The sequence below is a fragment of the Bos grunniens genome, chromosome 7 (genome assembly GCF_055505025.1).
Source record: "Bos grunniens cultivar Pamir isolate PY7600 chromosome 7, Bosgru_T2T1.0, whole genome shotgun sequence".
Lineage (NCBI taxonomy): Eukaryota > Metazoa > Chordata > Mammalia > Artiodactyla > Bovidae > Bos > Bos grunniens.
In genome coordinates, this window is record NC_141171.1 from 30,711,321 (window position 1) to 30,734,560 (window position 23,240).

Below are 23,240 nucleotides of genomic sequence, written 5' to 3' on the forward strand. Positions count from 1 at the left end.
GATGCTGTGTACAAGAGGACTTATACGAGTTCTCTCTTCCTTTGGGTAGAGTTTAAACTTCTATGAAAAGTTAGGGTAAAAGTTTCCCCGTGGGTTGGAAACCCACTGGCCTAGTGATTTAAAAATGACTAAATCTGCAAAATTGAACCTAATTTTCAGAACTTTTCGGAACTCTCTCTCTTGTAGAACATAAAGTTAAGAAAATTACATTTTTGTAATTATCATTTTCAAAACATCAGTAAGTTAATGCTTATAAACATCAACTCACAGATCTTAAGACAGCTCTATTTATGTCAAAAGTAAAGAAAATGTGGTCCATATTTAATAAGAACCTACTATTTATCCTATATTACCTTATTCATTATTATCAATAACCCTGTAGGAGAGAAGTCATTTCCCAATACACCAAAGTCCAAACCATGGTAACAAATATTAATATGTTTACAAAAATAATGAAAACCTGTAAACAACACAGCTAAATGCCTAATAATGAGGAAACAGTTAAACTAATCCTGACTCCATTTGCTGGACAATATATTGAATAAAGTGATAAAGAACATTAATTATACTCAGACATGTTTAGGTAATAATTTTAAGCAAAACATTTTTTACATAAAACACACAAACATATATATATAATTTTCTTTAAAATACATTTAAAATTTAGAGTTTGTAAAAAAATAAAATAAAATTCAGAGTTCATTATCAGGTGATGGGCTATGAGAAGTGAATTTTTTTCCTGTTTTTTAAAAATTTTTTGATAATTAACATCAATTACTTGTTCTATAAGAGAAAAAAAAGCAATTTAATAAAAAAACAGTATTGCACAGGTACAGTCAACTACAGCCCACAGACAGATCCCCACAGACAGACTTCCAGCTGCCCAACTCTGCAAGTGCCTCTCTGTCCTGGGTAGGACATTGCCTCCAGATGACGGAGTAAAACATCACATCCTGGTAACATCATATCCATCCGATAAACAAGTAAACAACAGAGCACCTGAGGCGGGGATGGTAAACCAGCTAATCATGTCATAACAACACTATCTGGATACAACACATGCCAGCACCAAAAGAGTACCTTGAATATTTTTAAATTACTCACATTTGTTGCTATTTTCCATCTTCATCTCCCTAATACATTTGTCTCTAAACGTAGACTCTCTGAGTCATTTTAGATCTTTTTGGAACAAGGTAAACTGAGAACAAACAAAAAACGCCTTGAATAAAATGAAAGATAACGAAAAACTGAGCAATAACTCTTCACAAGATAGCTAAGGTGTGCCGGGCATTGTAGAAGACATGATGAGGGGAAAACCTGTAAAAATAATTTTTAACTTAATATTTTCAGATTAAAAAATGTTAACATATGAATTAAAATATAATCTTTCCACCTTGTTTAAAGCTCTGGAATAAAACAGACCTGACTTAACTTTGTTGTAGAAGCTGAGACATATTTTAATTTAAAATGTCTCGTTTAGCTTGCCCCCTTGAATTCCTTTCTGTTGCTTAATTTTCAAATAAGAGATATTACTGCTAGCCTGAAATGGATGGATCATCTGAGAGGGGTCTCCCTGACATCGCCAACAATGTGGTTTTAAAAACAGAAAATTATAGATCATCAGGGAAGGAAGTTTAGAAGTATCAGTTTGGGGTCTGAAGCATGTCTTGTGAGGCCACCCAAAAAGACAGCTTTCTTTGGTAGTCGCCCACTCAGAACTCTAATCTCCAGCCACAAACAGATGCATTCCTCTAATTCCAAGAGGGGGCAGGGCTTGCCATTACAGCAGAAGCTGCTGGCTGTGGCCCTGAAGGTGACAAGCCTGTAAGCCTGGCCCAGCCTGGAAAGTGCACGTTAGGGTTTTATGGGCGTTTTTCCCCCGCTCTCAATTCCTTCTTTATTTCTCACAGACTATCATCTTGTTGCCCAGGCCCTCTTTTTTCGCCTCATTCTTTATCACCCATTTCATTCTCATTCCTTCTTTTTAAAAAATCTATCATCTTGCTTTTCCCTACCCTAATCTTGATGGGGGGACACATGTGTACCCGTGGCTGATTCATGTCGACGTATGGCAAAAACCATGACAACACTGTAAAGTTAATTATCCTCCAGTTAAAATTAATTAATTTTTAAAAACTGCATTCCTTAGTACTCTTACTAGTTTGGAGGATGGTTTAGGTTAGTTTCTTTCTCCTTTTTGTTTCTTGGTAAGTAGAAAGTACTAACAGTTAATGCTACCTGCTACACATCAGCCACTTAATACATCACACAGATTCTTTTTTTCAAGTGTCATGTGAATAGCCCCTCCCTCTTTCAACCCAGTATTCCTAAACAGCTGGGTTTCTAGTTGTTGTTGTTGTTGTTTCTATTTGTACAGCTCAGTGCTGTCTGTTGAAGAACTTCATAAAGGTAGAAATAATTAGATCGTGAGTCTAATGAGATGCATTCATTTGTCACAAAGCATAAGATACACCTCCTTGTTTCAACAGAAGAGCACACCCCAGCTGTGTGGCCCAACCATGAACACTATCAGCAAGGGGGGGAAAAAGGTTCTACACAGAAAATTGCTGTTTTAGAGAAGCTCCTAATCCCCTTCCAAGCATCCTTCTACTTATTGCTCACTCTTGGAGGAAGAGGAGAAGGGGACGACAGAGGATGCGATGGTTGGATGGCATCACTGACTCCATGGACATGAGTTTGAGCAAGCTCCGGGAGTTGGTGATGGACAGGGAAGCCTGGTGTGCTACAGTCCACAGGGTTGCAAAGAGTCGGACACGACTGAGCGATTGAACTGAACTACTCCTTTGTCCATCTAATTCGATGCTGCTGGTGCTGCTGCTGCTGCTAAGTTGCTTCAGTCGTGGCCGACTCTGTGCGACCCCATAGACGGCAGCCCACCAGGCTCCCCCGTCCCTGGGATTCACTTGGAGTTAAATACCAAATTTAGGATGCTACAACATTCAACTGCCCTGAGAGAGCTATGCACCTTGACCCACAGCTCATGTGTATGATGAACTGTGCTTTAGTCTTTGAAATTCTCTGGGATTCAGGGATGTGCCTAGCTTTGTTAAAATCTTTATCAGTCTGACTGAAGGTAAGATCTCAAATGCTGGTGAAACTTCCATCACCTATAGTCATAGAAGTCAAAATACTATCTGCAGAGTCCAACTCATATCCTCTTCATCTGCAACTGGCCCTCCTCAAGTGAAGCTTCTAAAGATAATGCTAGAGTTTCCTATTTGCACCTCAATCTCAACTCTCCAACCAGTTTTCAAGAATCCCACTGATATGCCTTTTTGTTTCTTACTAGCTTTGTTCAGCTTTGTTTCTTACTAGCACCCCACTGAGAGACACCAACAGATCAAGGGATCCTTTCTGACAAAAGCAACTTGCACAGGCTCACAGAGAACAGACTTCTGGTTGCCAGGGGACTGGTGGAGGAGGGAATCCTGGGAGTTTGGAATTAGCACAGTCAATTATATATAGGATGGATAAACAGCAAGACCCTACTGTATAGCACAGGGAACTAAATTTAATACCCTGTGATAAACCACAATGGGAAATATATATGTATAACTGGACCACTTTGCTGTACAACAAAAATTAACACAACATTGTTAATCAACTATACTGCAGTTGAAAAAAAGTTTTTTAAGTAGTTTATTCCTCCTCAAGCCTTTTGCACCCCTTTTTCTGCCTACCTGAAATGCCACCTCTCCTCTTGGTTACTATTCCACTTACACCTGTCCCTGAAAGCCTTGACAGCAGCTTCACCTTCAGAGGCTTTAGATGACTCTCTTCCCCAACTGCCCTTCATTCCCCTCTTGAGTTAGCACTCTGGATTTTCACAATCAGTTCACAATCTGTTGTACTCACTGTGTGTTGCTTCATTTAAATATCTTCCTAGGTTATTTGATGACTTTGTAGGCACAGACTATGTCTTTCTAAGACAACACTACCCTCCAACAACCCTGAATAGTGAGTACCTGGCACATGGCAGGTGCCTATCAAATATATAGACTAACTAAGTGGCTCTCCTCTGTCACACTGTGAACTCTTCCAACTTTGCCTCTGTTAACACTTTCTGCACCTCCACAACTCCCACTCCACTTCTCAGTAGGTTAATCATCATGCATGCAAAGCAAATGTTGCTTGGACTTTACACTCATTCCTACACGACACTCTCTTCAGCTGCTTTGAGAGAAGCTCTCTGCTCAGGAAACTTCGGCAAGATTTAAATAGAACTTCCACCATTAGATATCTTATGCCAGCAGGGTAAAGCTAAGCAAAATCCATTGGTGACTCTAGCCAAACAGGAGAGATGATGAGACACCAAAATGAAACCACCCTGTTTCCTGCTGGTTATCTAGTCCTTTAGAATGTATTTGTAAAACACCCATTTCACACTTTCCAGACACAAACTTGCTGTGATCCAAAGTTAAGAGCGTGAACAGTTCCATCATGCCAGGCTACTAAACAGTTTTCAAAAGTAGAATTCACTGACGTTCCTCTCCCTCGGCCAGGAAAAAAAAAAAAGTCAAAAACCCACGGTACCTCAAATGACCCATGCCTTCTAGGGCAGTCCAACCTTGGCTGTGACCACTTAGCCATCAGCCCCCTAGCAGAGACTGCTGGGTGTGTTTACTGCCCTCTCCCAGTACCCACACCCCTTATTAGAAACCTTAAGACTCTTAAAAGTTGCATAACTCTAGAATTACTCTGGACCTGGGTCCAAAATTAAGCGAACTGTTGGGATATCAGGCATCCTTCGATGCCCCATGGGGAAAGTCATCAGAAAGCCCAAAGCTAGTTCAGGGCTCAGGAGCACCCTGGCAGTGGGGTGGGAACCAGCTTGTGCATAAAAACAGGAGGTAACTTATACAAGAGTCTCCAAACAGAACTTGGTGGCTGGAAAGTAGGTTTATTTGAGGTACAGAACGAGGAATTAGTCAGCTACAGAAAAGTGAAGTAAATTAGGGAGAACAAGGAAATTACTGGCCGGGAGACAGGGTTATTATGAAAAGCTGATGTAACTGTCCAAAAATGTTAGCCTGCATTTATTCTCAAAATTATCCAAATATTTCAGCAATTATCTATTTATATGGTTGTTTTCTGAATATATCCTTACTGTTTCTCTCCAGTCCTTTAAAGACAATGAAAGTGATTCACTTCTGAAACCATTTCCTCACTTTCATCATAACCTATAAGGCCTAACCTATTTGCCTCTGTGGATCCCAGAGGTCAGAACTTGGAAAAAGGGTTTCAAGTGGCCTGAAGAGAAATGTCCTGAAATAGAAAAAACTTTTTTCACTTTGCTACACAGTTAAGTTTGATTTGCATATTGATCCCTTGCAAGAGCCAGTGTGGACAGTGATCCAAGTGTGTTTTTAAAAGGTATTTCTATTTTCCTATAAAACTCTAGGCCTGGAATACAAGATGTACAAAGATGCGAAACCCTTTTCTCAGTTGGAAACTGGTTCCATCCTACCTTGGCAAGGCAGAGCATGCAAACCAACTTTTCTCTGTTTTGTACATTTTCGAAAACAAAGCTCATAATTATGAGCGCATGAGTCATTCGCGTGGAGGTGATTTATAATTCAAATTGAATTAACTGTAAATGCAAGCAATTTGAAAAAAAAAAAAATGAAGCCCTTATGTTCAGTGTTCTCACTACATTTGTTAAGGATTTCATCACTGTGTGGAGGCGTCTAGTTCTAGGCTAACATTTGGACAGATGGAAAGCTCCCCTGGAGCATTCGGGTCAAAAGAGCCAGCCCCACCAGCCCGGCCTTCTGAGGAGCAGAGCAGGCAGCCCGCAGGCCCCAGCTTCCCCACCCCACTCCCACCAGGCAGGACAGAGAGCTCTCTGCCTCCTCCGTGAGGCAGCAGCAACAAAATCAGTGAGCCGGTGGGGTGGCTAAACCTCGTATAAACTAGAAAGTGCAGGACAAATGTTTCCTATTGTTAATATTATTTTTGTGAGTATACAAAGGGAATTTTTCTCTGTGTGTGTGTTTTTCCTGCAGGTATTTTGGCAAACATGATTCAACACACTCGGGATATCAAATGATTAGAAATATTTTCAAAGTAAAAAGAGAAGGTAGAAGGAAGGGAGGGAAGGAGAAAAGGAGAGTGAGAAGGAGAAAGGGAAAGTTCAACAACTGTATACAACCATATTAAACAGTATATAACCAATCAACATTACTGGCTGTATACTCAAAGAATTTTCAATATGGGGAAAATGATTATTGATTTGATGATAAAAGGCAAACAGCATGCTTCCTTCTGTATAATAAAAGAAAAAACTAACTGCAATAAGAAAGAATGACACCAAATTAATTTCAGCTCATTTTTCTTTCCTTTTAAAAATATTTTTCTGCATTTTTCCAAATAACTCTTCATAAATGTTTAGCTCTTATAACCATAAAAAAAATAAAGATTTCACAAGAAGCATGGTTAAAATTGGGCTTCCCTGGTGGCTCAGTTGGTAAAGAACCCACCTGCAATGCAGGAGATGTAGGTTATATCCCTGGGTCGGGAAGATCCCTTGGAGAAGGAAACGGCAACCCACTCCACGATTCTTGCTTGGGAAATCCCATGGACAGAAGAGCCTGGAGAGCTACAGTCCATGGGGTCTCAAAAGAGTCGGACGTGACCTAGCAACTAAACCACGTGGTTAAAATTACAAGAGAGAACGGGGATGCCTCACAATGAGGAGAGGACATACACGACATTTTCCACAGAATGTGTAGGTGAGTCAGGTTAAGCATCTCCTTGAGGAAGGATCCTGGTAGAGACTGCATTTAGGACGTATTATATAGTGGCCTCATGGTTCACAGACTCCAACACATTTAAGAGCAGCAGCATCACTCTAAGTCACTATATTATTGTCTCACTGCCACTCAATCACAGAGGCAAAGTAAGGACAGTCCCCATTAATGGCACAGGAAGAACACAAGGTGATGCATCCACAGTTGTGCCCAACCTCATGGCTCCTCATCCACAGCCAACCTGCAGATCCAATCCACAGAGGTTTCTAGAACTAGAGAGGTCATAGCCCTCCTCTAGGCAAAGCTCTGCCTTCCCACACTGCCCAGCTGAACTCAAGTGGCCCTACAGATTTAAACAGCCATATGCTCACAACTCCTAATTTATTTCTCCAGCCAAATCCTGTCCTCTGAGTTTCTCCTGCCGGCATACACCCTTATCCCACAAGACTGTTCTCCACACGGTACCCAGTGTGATCCTTTTAAAACACAGCAAGCCTGCGCTACTCCTCACTCAGGATTAAATGCAAAGTCTTTGCCATGGTCTCATTTACCTGAACCCAGGTACCTCTGACCTTCTCTCCCATCACACTCCTCTGAACTCACCATGCTATTGGCATACCGGCCTCCCTGGCAGTTCATTCCTTTCTCCATCAGGTGTCTCCCCAATTGTCATCTTAATAGGATCCTACATTTCACAAATTAAAAATAGCAAGAGAGTTCCAGAAAAATATCTACTTCTACTTTATTGACTATACCAAGGCCTTTGACTATGTGGATCACAACAAACTGTGGAAAATTCTTAAAGAGATGGGAATACTAGACCACTTGACCTGCCTCCTGAGAAATCTATATGCAAGTCAAGAAGCAACAGTTAGAACTGGACATGGAACAACATACTGGTTCCAAATCGGGAAAGGAGTATATCAAAGCTGTATATTGTCACCCTGCTTATTTAACTTATATGCAGAGTACATAATGCAAAATGCCAGGTTGGATGAAGCACAAACTGGAATCAAGATTGCCGGGAGAAATATCAATAACCTCAGATATGCAGATGACACCACCCTTATGGCAGAAAGTGAAGAAGAACTAAAGAGCCTCTTGATGAAAGTGAAAGAGGAGAATGAAAAAGTTGGCCTAAAAGTCAACATTCAGAAAACTAAGATGATGGCATCTGGTCCCATCACTTCATGGCAAATAGATGGGGAAACAATGGAAACAGTGAGAGACTTTATATTCTTGGGCTCCAAAATCACTGGAGATGGTGACTGCAGCCATGAAATTAAAAGACACTTGCTCCTTGGAAGAAAAGCTGTGACCAACCTAGACAGCATAATAAAAACCAGAAATATTACTTTGCCAACCAAGGTCCATCTAATCAAAGCTGTGGTTTTTCCAGTAGTCTGGTATAGATGTGAGAGTTGGGTGCCAAAGAAAGCTGAGTGCCAAAGAATTGATGCTTTTGAACTGTGGTGTTGGAGAAGACTCTTCAGAATCCCTTGGACTGCAAGGAGATCCAACCAGTCCATCCTAAAGGAAATCAGTCCTGAATATTCATTGGAAGGATTGATGCTAAAGCTGAAACTCCAATATTTTGGCCACGTGATGTGAAGAACTGACTCATTGGAAAAGACCCTGATGCTGGGAAAGATTGAAGACAGGAGGAGAAGGGGATGACAGAGGATGAGATGGTTGGATGACATCACCAACTCGATGGACATGAGTTTGAGTAAGCTCCAGGAGTTGGTGATAGACAGGGAAGCCTGGCATGCTGCAGTCTATGGGGTTGCAAAGAGTCAGACACGACTGAGTGACAACTGAACTGAACTTTCACAAATAAAAATACAGGACACCCAGTCAAAGCTGAATCACAGATGAACAACAAGCAATGGTTTAGTCCAAGTATGTCCCAAGTGTGAGCTTACCAAACTGAGACTGCAGGCAATATTAGGCAAAGAGCAAAGCTTTAACTGTCAAGGAGAGGACTGAAGGAAAAAGAATGTGGAAAGGGTGGTGCAGATGTGGGATTCACACCCAATGAAGATACAACTGGAAAAAAGTAAAAGGTACAGTTTGACCAGAATAAGAAGCAAAAGCCTTCTGGGTGAAATAACAGCCTAGGCAAAATCACAGTAGTGGAAATTAGCAACACAAGGACACAGAATAGGAAGCAGTCCACTTAAAAAGCAGCAGCAGACAGAGGGAGGAGAGCTGGACTTGTAAGTACTGTCAGGGGCTGGCTGACGCTCCCCTTGGAGCATCCTTTCTCCCAACCTCTAACTCTTGAGCGTTAACTATTTATGTCCCAGGGTCAAATTCCTCCTCCTTTCCCTGGTCTTCCCAGCAGGAACTTCTCCTTTCAAACAGCACTTTTTGGACACTGTTCTCAACTGGAATTACTCATGATATCTGTGCCATGCACAGCAGTTTCTCCATAAATGCACTTCTCTGAATGCTGGGGAGGTTAAATTTTCTGGGGATGATAAATGTGAAGTCCATGGTCCTGGAACATGGACTAAGTATGTTAGTCCTGGGCTAAGTATGCCAAAGGTCTGAGCTATGGGGTCTCTGGGAAGATAGCTGGGCTGCATTTGACAAACCAAAGCAGTGACCACCAGGGAGGGAGTGTTCCCAGCCAGGGCCAGAGGCAAAGTCTGGGGTAGAGACTGGAGCCCTGTGTGATATGATGGGAGCTCAGGTCTGAGAGTGGGAGGGGGCAGGATTCATAGCTATAGACTGCTGCTGCTGCTGCTAAGTCGAGTCAGTCGTGTCCGACTCTCTGTGACCCCATAGACAGCAGCCCACCAGGCTCCCCCTGTCCCTGGGATTCTCCAGGCAAGAACACTGGAGTGGGTTGCCATTTCCTTCTCCAATGCATGAAAGTGAAGTCGCTCAGCTGTGTCTGACTCTTAGTGACCCCATGGACTGCAGCCCACCAGGCTCCTCCATCCATGAGATTTTCCAGGCAAGAGTACTGGAGTGGGGTGCCACAAAAACTCTGCACCCCACACCCTCTGGAAACCCTACCTTGACTACCTAAACCTTGGGCGAGTTACTTCTCCTTCATCTGAAAAGTGGCTTCATCTGAAAAATACTGTAATAGTCTTTACCTTATTGGGTGATTCTGAGGGCTAATTGAGATCGTTCCTATAAAGCTCCTAGCAGAACGCCTCGCACAAAGTCTCAGCTTAAATGTATTAGCTCTTAGTACTGTGGTCAGATCAACAGTGTTTCCCGTGTCAGATCATTACCCCCTTACTTTTTACAGAAGTAGACTCTAAAAGTGGATCTTAGCACCAACTGCAGCTTGTGTCTAAGATGTCCCACTGCAATTTTTAATACCTTGTTTATAAAAGTGTCACAGATAAGATTTGTTTAGACATTTTAGTACTGTCAAATGAGTCACAAAGTTCAAGAATAAAAAGAAATCTTCTTTTATTTGTTATTAGCAACAGAGGATATTTGGCTTTCAGTAATGGATATTTCTGGCCAGAAGCTAGGATACAATTTAGGATTCATATTTAGACTGATTATTTTTTTTACAAAATAATTTGTATGCACCATTAACTTTTACTTGAGTGATCCTCCAGTTTGTTCATATAAAAACTCCAACTCTAAAAAATAGAAAAAGATCAACAGTGCTTATTAAGTGCCTTTTATGTGCCAGATACTCTGTTAGTTGCCAGGAATAAAAATATTTTAAAAAGCTATTACAGGGACTTCCCTGGCAGTCCAGTGGTCAAGACTTTCCCTTCGAAGGCAGGGGGTGCAGGTTCGATCCCTGGTTGGGGAGATGAGATCCCACATGCCTCACAGCCAAGAAACCAAAACATAAAAACAGAAGCAATATTGTAAAAAAAAAAAGTCAATAAAGATTTTAAAAATAGTCCACATCAAAAAAAAAAAAATCTTAAAAAAAAAAAGCCATTATAGTAACTCCAAAATGTTGGGCTCATAGGTCAAACAGGACAACCAGAGCACTGTAAGTTAGGAATGCTGCTGCTGCTGCTAAGTCACTTCAGTCGTGTCCAACTCTCTTCGACCCCACAGAGAGCAGCCCACCAGGCTCCCCCGTCCCTGGGATTCTCCAGGCAAGAACACTGGAGTGGGTTGCCATTTCCTTCTCCAATGCAGGAAAGTGAAAAGTGAAAGTGAAGTCACTCAGTTGTGTCCAACTCTTTGCGACCCCATGGACTGCAGCCTACCAGGCTCCTCCATCCATGGGATTTTCTAGGCAAGAGTACTGGAGTGGGGTGCCATAAGGAGATACTTATTTGAGGAGATGTGAGGTGAGGATGATTAGTGAACTCATTTTGAAACAATGTCTGGATATCTAAATGGAAACTTCCCACAGACAAGTGAGGATAGACAATCCAAGAGAGATGAGTGTGGGAAATGGCACCATTTGAAACAACAAGAGCAGGTAAGCTCTGATCAGAATACAGGCTGCATGTTCCCTCAACCGGCAGAAATGCAAACCTGAAGAAGACCGAAAACAACCAGCACATTTGCAGATAAAGTTGGCTGCAAACTGCAAATATTATGCAAGCATATGGCCTCTCTCTACGATTTGGATGCACAGAAGGGGCTGGCAGGAGAAACAGAAAGGACAGTGCCATCGGATGTAGCACTGGTAAGAGCCAAGGGAGGGAAGGTATCTGCTTGCAGTCACATAGCTGAGACCCGGTGAGAGCTGGAACTCGACCTGTGAACCTACCGAACGCCTTTCAGCAGGCCACCTCCTCCTGAAGCACACTCTGATTGCTGAGGTGCTAATTACACACTGCAGTCGGCATGCTGTGGAGAGCCTTCTCCTTTTTGGCTGCTTCCTTATACCTGGTCAGGTGGACTTCAGAAAGACAGAAAAGATGAAAATCAGGGAAGTCCATTTTCCTGTCTGTTGAAGTGAGGTGAAAGTTGCTCAGTCATGTCTGACTCTTTGCGACCCCATCGACTATACAGTCCATAATTCTCCAGGCCAGAATACTGGAGTGGGTAGCGTTCCCTTCTCCAGGGGATTTTCCCAAACCAGGGATCAAACCAGGGTCTCCTGCACTGCAGGCAGATTCTTTACTAGCTGAGCTACCAGGGTTGTCTGTTAGTAGCTCTGTAATATTTATATCTTTTTTTAAATCTATCTACTTATCTATCTATTTTGGGGGTGGGTGGTAAGGGAGAAGAATGGAAATGCCCATAGATTAGCCAAGGTGTAGCAGAAATGAAAGCAAGGGTAAGACTAGAATTCACACAGGAACAGATGAGACCAGGTATGGAAGGGAAGCTGAAGAGATACTGGATTTGCTCAAGAGCAGCCAAGACAAAGAAGGAAGCAGAAAGGGAAGTGGACAACCAAGGAGTAAGGCAGAGAAAGGTAGAGCCTGGCATTTCATTTCTTCAAGTGTAGTCCCAGCACCACATTAGACACTGGTTCAGAAAATAGGTTCCTAAGTCCTTCTGCAGGACTGAATCAGAATCTTTGGGGAGCAGGTTCCCAGACTGAACTTTGCTGAGCTCCCTGTACCTGGAGATTCTTATGGATGTTAGAGTTTAATAATCAGTGAGCTAGAAGAAAAATCACTGGACATAGAGTTATTTTTCCTTTCTTATTATGGTAAAATGCACATGTTATAAAAGTTACCATAGTTTAGTAGAGTGAAGAATATCCACTATGTCGTACAATCAATTTCCAGAACTTTTTCATCTTTCAAAACTGAAACTTTACACCCATGATGGATTATCTGTTTAGTGGCTTTGCTAAAGCTCTGCTAGCTAGTCTAGCTTTGGAGCTGATATCAGCCCATGGAGCACAGATACAATCACAGGCATTCAGGTTTATGGGCAAGGTATAAGCTAAGTGAAAAGTGCCAAAGTGAAGTCGTTCAGTTGTGTCCGACTCTTTGCGACCCCATGGACTGTAGCCCACCAGGCTCCTCTGTCCATGGGATTCTCCAGGCAAGAGTAGTGGAGTGCGTTGCCATTTCCTTCTCCAAGGTCTAAGCTGGTGCTTGTCAAATAGTTTGACTATCACCTTCATGGGATTACCAAAGGAAAAACTCCAGATACCATAAAAGACATGGTTAGTATTCAGTAAACATATGTTAGAAAAAATACAAATTTCGATTAGTTTTTGCTCTCCAGGACATGTTTCAGCATTTATGCTTACTTTTTTCATTAAAACTTGTTCTGTCACTTGGAATTCTCGCTTTACATACATTTTATGGTTAACACTGACACATATTCAGGAGTTGTACAATGCACTATTATGTCAGTATTCACTGGTACACAAGCAGCTACACACACATTTTAATGGACAGTGGCAAAGGTGCCATGATGTTGACTTGCTGCTATTTAATATTTATTGACAAATCACAATACGCTGGGCACGGAGATGTTTTTCTATTCAGAATTCAGTATGTGGGGGCACACCTACCTAACAACTTGCTCCTGATCAGAGTCAAAACACCTTCAGGTTTAGGGCCCTTTGTGATTTTACTGAGTCCATCCCCTTCCACATCGGGAGTCAATTCTCAGTTGTGAGAAGTGAATCACACACGCTCAGTCGCGTCCAACTCCGTGCAACCCCGTGGACTGCGGCCCGCCAGGCTCTGTCCATGCAATTCTCCAGGCAAGAAGTGGGAGTGGGTTGCCACTTCCTTCTCCAGGGGATCTTCCCCACCCAGGGATCAAAACCACGGCTCTTGTGTCTCCTGCACTGGCAAGCGGGTTCTTTACCATTGCATCCCCAGGGAAGTCCCCCACACTGTATGGTATCCCTTTAACACATAATCCTTTGTTACCTGAGAGCAGTGCTAAATAAATTTGTATTTAAATATTTTTTAAGCCTGATTTTATAGTAATTAAATTCAAGCTATGTATCATGGTCTACCATGTACAATCTTTTGGTTTAACAAATAACGTAATTCTTTATAACTCTATGCAGAGTCCACTAGTCTTAAAAAGTATCGTTAAAACCCTAACTGAAAAGAGAAAGATCTCTTTTATTACACAAACATCACAAATATTGCCCCTCTAATTTGCATAGTAGTCAAATATGGCTCTTTTTTCCATATGGATAAATAAGAGATACAAAGAAATTAAGTATGTTCCCTGAAGTCTCATATACAGCTACATAAATATAGTATTATTACTTAGAAAAGCATTTCAAAGAGATCTGATTCTTTTTCGTTAACACCTTGATCTATTAAAAGAAATAAATTTTTTTCCTTCTTCCTGAGGACCATTAAAATCTTCCTTTAGATCCCAGAAAAGCTCTGGTCTTATTAAGATGGGCTATCAAACATATGAATATACCAGTAGAAATGCATCTACAGTATCAGTGGGGTCTACAGATTGAAATTTCCCACCAGGAAAGATACAGAGATCAGAGGATGGAACTAGACACAAAATCTATTCATGGGTGAGCCAAATTTAAACATCTGCAGGAACTTCCATGAAAATAGTGTCATTATTTGCTGCTTTAAAAATGTGTTTTGTGGTATCAAGGAAATAACACAAGTATCTTTACTCAAACTGTGATTCAATGTATATACAATGCATACACAAACAAATGTATATTATATCACATTATATAATTATCTCTCAAAAGGCTATTATAAAAATCATCATTAATGGCTACCTTTGGTTTATACTTTTATACAGTTTAAATTTCTTATGATAAGAATTATTTTTAATAGAAAAGCTCATTTCTACTAAAGTTTTATAATTAATTTTTTTTTGTAGATTACCCAGGCCAAATTTTAAATTGCAATTAATCTTAATAAACTGAAATTAAGTGCTTTCCTCAATAGACCAATACTTTTCAGGATTCTCTGCCCCAGGAACTATTTGTGCATTTCGCATATCAAAAATGAATTTGAATATTAGTCTGGGACAAACACAACAGGTTCTAAAAACATTACACTCTAACATATAATTTATTTATGGGTTATCTACCATTTTGGAGTTTGCAAGCATATCTCAGAATTTAGTACTGCTGCTTTTGCACTAAACATTAATATTCCCAAGTGTGCTAACAACACTTAAGGCCCCAGTGCTTTACAAGATACCGAAAACATGACTTGATTACATTTAATTTGATTCCAATTAAAAAGCACTTAAGAACTTTCTAGTGAATTAGATTACACTGAATGTTTCTATAGACAACACTTCATTATCTGAGGCAGCTTTAATTTAAAATGATCACAGAGAGGGAAAAATACTGTTCATTTTAATAAAATGGGCTTAATCCCATATCATTATTTGACAAACATGTGCATGAGGTGTTGGTTTATTAAATGAATGTGCAAAGGGACAAGTAAAAACATCTATAAAACCGAGTGCCTCATTCAAAGATCTCCCAAGACAGATCTAGTGACACGGCCTCTAATTCTTAACAGAAACCAGAATACTGTGTAGAGAAATATTTAAATAAAAATGAAGAGATCATATCAAGACACAGTACTGAAAACACTGCCTTTTGTACTGAATTTTTAAGCAGTGAATTTTACAACTAATTAAAAGTGAAAATGAACTTCTTATTTACAGTATTAAGTGACAGTACCTAAGTAAGTGCAAAGTGTCCACAAGCCACAGGCCTTCCCACAACGTAACATCTTCACTTTAAAACAAGGAACTACCTCGAGATCAAATTATTATATATTCAAATCAGGACAAACTGAACAATTTTTTGCCTTCCCCACAGTGTTAAACAATTTTATAAAGTGTTATTCTTTTACAAACCCCAGTTTGTGTTAGAGTTCCAAAAGGGGAAAATTATGATTAAAAACAAAATGATTGAAAACAAATGGCTAAAGTTATTTTGTACTAAGCATAAACTGCACGGCTAGCTTTCATTGGACAGAGCTCTGCAGACACATTTGGCATGCCCATCTCTGATATTTCAGGAATCAAGACAACTCTGTGGTTTGTGGTTAGTGATTAAGCACCAAGTGAACTTCTGTGTGTTCATATATAGGAAAATCTGCAGCATTTTGAGTGTTTCGCACTTGTAACAATGTCTTTATTATACCTTCCAGAATTAACTGACCTAAAATCCAGTGACTCTACAATATATCTATTGGATAATTAGAACTCTAAGGACCAACACATAAAACACATTATTGACTTTAAGATCTTCAATCAAACAAATATTTACAGCTGCAATTTGCAAAAATTATTTTCATTTAAGTTGGCAACATCTCAAAATCTGTGCTGCTAATCTGAAGCATATCACGATTATTCATATCTTCCCCCCAACTCAGAATTAAAATATAAAAACAATGTAACAACCTTTAGAGCAACCTGGACCTACCTACTCTCACAGCCTAGGTGAGTCTCCTCTGAAGACAAATAAAAACTTCATAATTATAAGCTTCTTTGAAATCAGTCTGCCTGACCTTGAGACCAAGAACAGCAGAGGGGTGAGGAATAGTGACCTGGTTTAGTGACCAGTAGCTACAGATATCAGAGAATGTGCTTGTTGTCAATGATCAGTGCTGAAATCTGTCTATACCACACTGGAACAATCAATTTTGTAAATGATTGCAATAATCAAGGAAATTGCCTAATTTATAAATCCTTGCATACAGCATTTTAATGGATTCCTCCATTTTAATGCTGATGCCTTCTGAGCTCAATGAATTGTTGTCCAGGCTGTCATTACACAAAATGATAAAAACATTCGTCTGGTAGAGAAACCACATCTCATGGATATTCAGACCCTCAACCCATAATCACTCATTAGTGACTTCCATGAAAGTCTCACCCTGCTAAGCCCCAGGAAGAGTGGGCTTATTTATGTCTGTGCCTTGGTGGAAATTCCCTGGTACAGTTTGCAATTTGAACAAATTACCTTTCACTGAATTGTAACACACTGGATGTGTCTCCCAATTTTGACAGCCCCATATTTTAATGTTTTTTTCCTCTCTCTCCTTTCTAATGCTGGGACTTTTTTTTTTAACCACCCAACTCAGAGTCAGCAGGCTCCACCACTCTGAACTCCCAGATTGTGCAGCATATCAACACCAGGATGCTGGATGCTCTGTGGCAAATGGATGACACCCCAACCCTTACAGGTAAACCTACGGATCCTACCTGGAAACCCTGGCTGCACACTTAGCTCTTTCCCTAAGAGCACCACAAGGAGATTGCTCTTCTCAGTTAAACCTTGGTCAATTGATTCCAGCCAATAGTGTGCTGTCAGTACTTTACTTACTGCTCAATCTCACTAACCTGACATTTATGGTGCACTGATTGGCCTCTGTCAGTGGTGCTGGTTGTAAATTCACTTTGAAAAGCTTTGTGTTAACAGCCTTCAACCAGGCTCCAAGAAGAGTACGAACAGGCAGCCTGACAATTGCTCGACCTCCTGCCCTTATTACAGTGAGTAAATCAGGGTTTGAGCCATTAGGCTGGAGCCTGGGGCCTACACAAAAAGGATTGACATGACGAAAGGTCAACCTCTGTCACACATGTGTAACAATTTGGATAATGGAATTCTGTAACTTATCTGAGTGAGGTGGCAAATGCTTACAAGGAAAAGTATATTCTGCTCTGGCTGCTCTGGCTTTTATGCTAAGTAGTTATACCAGAGTCTGTATTTCTTGTGTAAATACACAAGGAATGTCTGAACTCACGAAATCTGGGAGTATATATGAGTCTAAAAAAGAAAGAAAGAAAGAAGGGGGAGCAAGGCGGTCTCATAGTGGTTTCATGCACTGCATTTTTTTTAGAATGGCCAAACACCAAAGTATCACATCTACCCTCTGAGAAAAGAGGATTTTGATACTGTAGACACGATCTCTCAGCTGAGTAAAATATAAGACTTTCATATTCAACCAAAATTTTTTAAAACTCACAACATTATACAACAACTATAAATGGTTTCTGGGTAACACAATAGATTTCCCTGAATAAGTAAAACTGCCTTAATTGACACATAAAATTAAAAGGCTCCCCTGCAGGTTTCTCTGATGCAGTGTTACCTAAATCACATTTTCATCAAATCACTTGCTGCCACAGAGTGACTGGGGAGAGCAGATTTCATCTGTCCAGTAACCTCTGCAATTCTGACTTTAATTTCCATTCTCTATTTTAATCTCCATTCTCTATTTTTCCCAGTGTGGGAAAAAAAATCATACAATGTAAGAAAATATGCAGTGAACCACAAAAAACTTAGGAATTATTTTCTTCATGTGGACAAAATGCTATCAAAAGAAGCAATCTATAAACAATAGATAAACTGAATTGACTGATCAGAAAAGCAGTCCTTCAGATATAGAATACATCATTCTTTATAAAGCATTTGCAACTAAAAAAGTAAAACACTGTAGAGTCACATGTATATTTGGATTAAACTTCACTAACATGAGAATTTCCAAATGGCTGTTATAATTTTTTTTAACAGAGTCATTTTTGAACTTAGAAACCAAGGGTGGCATTTGGTACATAAACCAAGAGTATCGGGACTTTATATGACCTTTTCAAAGCCAGCTTTAAGTACTAAGTTTTTATTTTTAACACAATGCTGGAAACCATTCCAAGAGGCGGCAGATGGTTTTACAGTTTATGTAAAACTACAAAATGCTCACACTCGATCAAATGGGCACCACTATAAAAGACATCTTCAAATCAAATGAGGCAAAGTCAACGAGATACACCAGCTGTTCCTCTGCATAATTAAAAACATAATAGTAACATTACTATGATTTGTTTTGAAGGAGAATATTTGGATTTCATGAAGTCAATACGTTCAAAACTGAAATGACAGTCTGCTATATTAAATGATAAATTGCTGAGAAACATAACTTTTACTTCAATACAGCTGTGATAGCTATATAATCCTGTCCCCTGGTACTTTGGTGAATCAGGCCAAAATGAACCCATGTCTATAGAGCAAAATATGGAATATACAGTTACAGTACAATCACTGGAAAAAATTTAAATAATTTTAATTGAATTTTTAAATTACTTTTATTCAATTTAAAATTATTCTTTTCAAGTGACTTTTTTACTATCTAAATATATACAAATGTGTACAGTACTACATATGGAACTGGGTCACTTATGAAAACATACATAATACATTTAAAATACGAGATCAATTCATTTCCTTCTAGTACCAATTACCTGTGATGGCTTTGAAATATAAACATTTAGTAGCATGCAATATATTTTTAATATTGGTTTTCATTAATGTCTTTTGACCTAAGCTAAATAGTAATGATGAAAAATAGACTATTTGCTTCAAAGTAAACCTCTTATTAAATCTAAAATATTATGGCACAAAATCAAACCACAAAAAGGACCACTGTATATTATCCCCCTTGATTTTCTGAAGAAAAATAATTAAAGTCTCTACATAGTAAAAATGAAAATGACACCCAAATTAACCTAGGCAAAGAGAAATTCTATAAAATTAACTCCAAAGTATTGCAGAGTACTCCAAGTTAGTGTAATTTCTAATACCTTGACTGTTATCCTAACAAGTTACTACATTATTTCAATTAACAGAGTAACTTTTCTAGGGTGAAAATAAGTGCAATTTATTTTGTCAATGTTGTTAAAACTTGTCAGATCAGACTTTGAGTTGAAAGGCCTGAGTAATTCTAACCTATCTTAAACTGTAACTTTATTTTAAACTTCCGTATTTTCTTCCAGTAGAATTTAAAGTATACACTGTGTACATTCCTCAGGTCCAGTCATATTAAATTCTGATGTTAAGCAGAAAGGAGAAACCATGTGTGGACTAGATTAATTTATCTCAAGGGAAAAGGGGCACATTAATAATGGAGATAATGTTTTCATAAATGTTGGAATTAAATGTGCCTTTTCACTTCTTTATTAGAAAACACATTAGGACAAAATTATCTCACTCTCATCACTAAGACCTAGTTGCTGAGAAAGACTATGTTTTCTTTGCAAAACATTTAGAAAGATTTTTCCCATTATGGCCAAATAGCTAGAAATATATCATGCATCCAAGTCTTGCTGGAATAAATGTATACAAGCAAGGCAAGTGATTATTTAATCTATCCAGTTATATTTCTATTTTAAGATATCTAAATTTACTATTTTTGTAAAATACATTAAAATTCTGATTCTAAAAGAAATTGGCCCCCCAAAATGATAAATTTGACTTTTAGCTTGTTAACCTCTTCAAGGCACACAAAAAAATTTTACCTTGGATTATTGCTAAAAAAGAAAAATTCTTAGAATTTCCCATGGTACCCCAAAGAGTCAAAACATAATGAAGGTAGTGGTATGATATTTAATTTTCATAAAATTATATTTTTATGAACCAGTATTATACCCAAAGAAAATATTAACTAAAAGATGACATCACACTTACAAACCAATCAAGCTCTTCATAGCTGATATACTTTAAATATTAAAAAAGAGTCATTTTTCTACAAGAAATAGAGCTTTCAAAAATTCAACAAAAGGAGTAACTAAGGTGAATCTGTTTCTGTAATAAGCCTTCATGTGTATAATAAAGTACAACCACACTAAAAACAACGAACTGTAAACTGAAACAAAAATCCATCATCTACTTGGAAACAGTGATGGGAAAAGATTAGCAGTCCATTTATTGTACTGAAATAAAGATAAGTAACCTTAGTAAGATCCATCAGGACCTGAGTATTGAACTCTAAATATAAAGACATTTCTTCATCAGCAAGGGACGAAAAAATGTGAGAAACGATTCCAGTTAACATTTACAATGCAATAGTCATGATTCAATTCTTTTAATTTTTTCAAGATCTGCTTTATGTCGATCTGTATTCTAGAAGATATCTTTAAAAGTATGTTTTCAAAATGGATAATTACTACATGAGTCATTAAACAATTATTGCCAAGAGTTTCTATAGACCTACAGTGTATTCCAATTACTGATTCTTTCTGATATAAAAAATATAGCAATTAAAATTTTTTTTTCACAATAAAATCTAGATTTGAAAGGAAAGACTAAAGCCTGAGGAACAATTCAACATTTAGAATTTTGTTATAAATGTAACTTAATCCAAATAGTCACATTTCATAAAAGTAATAAATCATAATGCTTAAAAATTAAAAATAAACTTATACTTCATATTTTAAAAAGTAATTATACTAGTAAAAATCTGAAACCTGTTGAAGTATTTCATCTTACAAATGGACATTGGCACTGTTACCTGACCTCAGCCAGTCACATTTTATATGATCTCCCAGAAGTCTGATACATTTTATGTGGTCACAGTTTTAATATTTCTTCAGTCCTGTAAAGGACTGTCATTATAACTATTCTTACAGATGATAAAAATAAACAGATTATGTCCTTTTTAGAAGTAGACCATTCGAGCATAAACCCAACAAGTATTATTTTTAAACACAGAACCAAGTCTATGCACCAATCCCCAACACACTCAACTCACATACCTCAAGCAACAGACAAAACTCACTCTATCTACCCAAGCATCACCACCAACAGCAAATGAAATTCCCTGGCCTCCACTGCAACAGAATTTTAACTTCATCAAGTACAAGTAAAGGTACAGAAAAAAGACTCCATAGTTTTCAATATTGATAAAAATCATCACATTCTACCTATAGAGTGGTTTCCTGCCAACATCTCAATCATTCAAAGCCTTTGAGGAAAATGAAAACCAACAACGACAATAAACTATGGGATTTTTTACATGATTGTGGCTTTGTCCCCAACACTCTAAAAATAGACAGGCACTGAACTCAAGGCATCAGAGGGCAATATAATGGCTCTCACTTTTAACACTTCAGATAGAATAAATCTGTACACTAAACAATTGCTTTACAATTTCCTCAGAAAAGTACTGGCAGACCTTCAACTGTATGGTACAGTGTTCCTAATAACACCACTGGAACATGAAAAGTGCCTGGAATTGTTTTGCAAACTTTAAACCACACTGGAGGTTACAACTAATTAGTCAGAAACAAAAACCAACTAGGAAACATTTCAGAACCAGATGCTTTATTTCCCACTTCTCAGTTTTTCCTACCCCAAAATGCTAATGTCTAACTTGCCTCAATGTATCAACCATTTTCTCCTGCCCCATTTCCCTATATAAAACTGTTTTTTTAAAAGCACTATTTAGTAACAGAAATATGTCTCTATGTTCCCCTCATTCAAGAATCCTAATCTGAAAGACTGAAAATGTAACTGTTTTCCAATAACAATTTAGGTGTGAATTGGAACCTGGGAGCCTGGGCCCAGTGCACCAGTGGAAACTGTATGGTACATAGCCCAACAGCCACCATCAAGTCATCTTGGGCTGTTTCTCTATGAGCTCATCGATTTAGCTCCTCCTCCATCAAAGGTGGCTCTGAAGACACAAGCCATAGTAGCCCACTGCCAACAGTCATATAAGTGTTCTGGAGACCAAGTCATTGTGCTGGCCAGAGAAGGTGCTCAGCAAAAATCTGAGCAGATTGTTGAATCCCATGAGTTTATTTAGTGACTAAAGGGCAGCTTGCAATGAAAACAGTCATCTTGCAGGATACTGAGCCAAGTGTGGGGTTCAGGCTGTTGCAGAAATGACCCATTAATGGAGCCCTAAGGTCCATGCCAACTTGGCCCCTGGCATTTAAAAATGTTTATTTTCTGGCTAATCCTATTCCATTATATTCCCTGGTCTCTGTCAGATTTACATATCGCTTAAGGGTAAGACTTATGGCACCTTATTTTCACGAACAACTCTCCATGGTAGGAATATCCAAAATTGGTGGGGGTGTCTCTTTCAGAATGGACCTTGGTCATCAACTATGAAGCTCTGAGACAAATCTCAGGTTAATATTTTTCAAATACATTGTTGATTTTTAAGTAATAGCATCAGGTAAGACTGTACCGTTGAAGTTCTATCAATTGCGTTACACCGAACCACTTCAGAGTTTTCGTACAGTATGATTTTCTATCTGAACAATTGTACCTTTTCAGAGAAGAAGCAGAATTTGTGATTTCTGATTCACAATATAGTCTTGCTTTACTTTGGGCACTTTGAAAGTTGTGGAATGTGTTACAGTCTCTCACATTCGGTGTTTACCTAATTGTCTGTATTGGAGAAAATAAGCCTGACTCTCCTTCTTCCTGTTTATGCTTATGTTCCTTCTTGCCCAGTGGACAAACACAAAAACGTGTTGGAAGAGATTAAAAATAGGACACAAAATTCGCCTAGTTCACATCCCAATGCCCAACCTCCTCTGTTATTTCCTCAGGTGTTTTCTCTTTTTCTCAAGATCAAGGGAGACCAAGGGTCAAATCTATCGCAGCTGGACTGGCAGCTTGTTAAGGTGATTCCATCTTCAGAAACCTGTAAGTCTGGGCTGCTTCCTGGCTGGGCTGCTATGGGCACCTCTTTCTCTGCAGGAGCTGCAAATACCAGATATTTGCATGACCAGAGAAATCGTGTCTCCACTGCCCTCTGGGGAACAAGGGAGGCTCTATATGGGCCTAGATTCTGC

General features: G+C 39.0%; 1 protein-coding gene across 11 annotated transcripts in view; it reads right to left on the bottom strand.

Annotated features, from left to right (window-relative positions):
* PRDM6 (PR/SET domain 6) overlaps positions 1-23,240 on the bottom strand; it is a 109,162-nt gene that overhangs the window by 75,087 nt on the left and 10,835 nt on the right. The window contains exon 4 of one of the 11 annotated variants that reach the window (XM_086410662.1): positions 2,006-23,148. The exons of the other annotated variants lie outside the window; for them this stretch is intronic. Coding sequence (XP_086266788.1) covers positions 23,122-23,148 — 27 coding nt within the window. The 3' untranslated portion in view covers positions 2,006-23,121. Of the gene's footprint in view, positions 1-2,005; positions 23,149-23,240 lie in introns of those variants that run through there. 11 annotated transcript variants of the gene reach the window in all.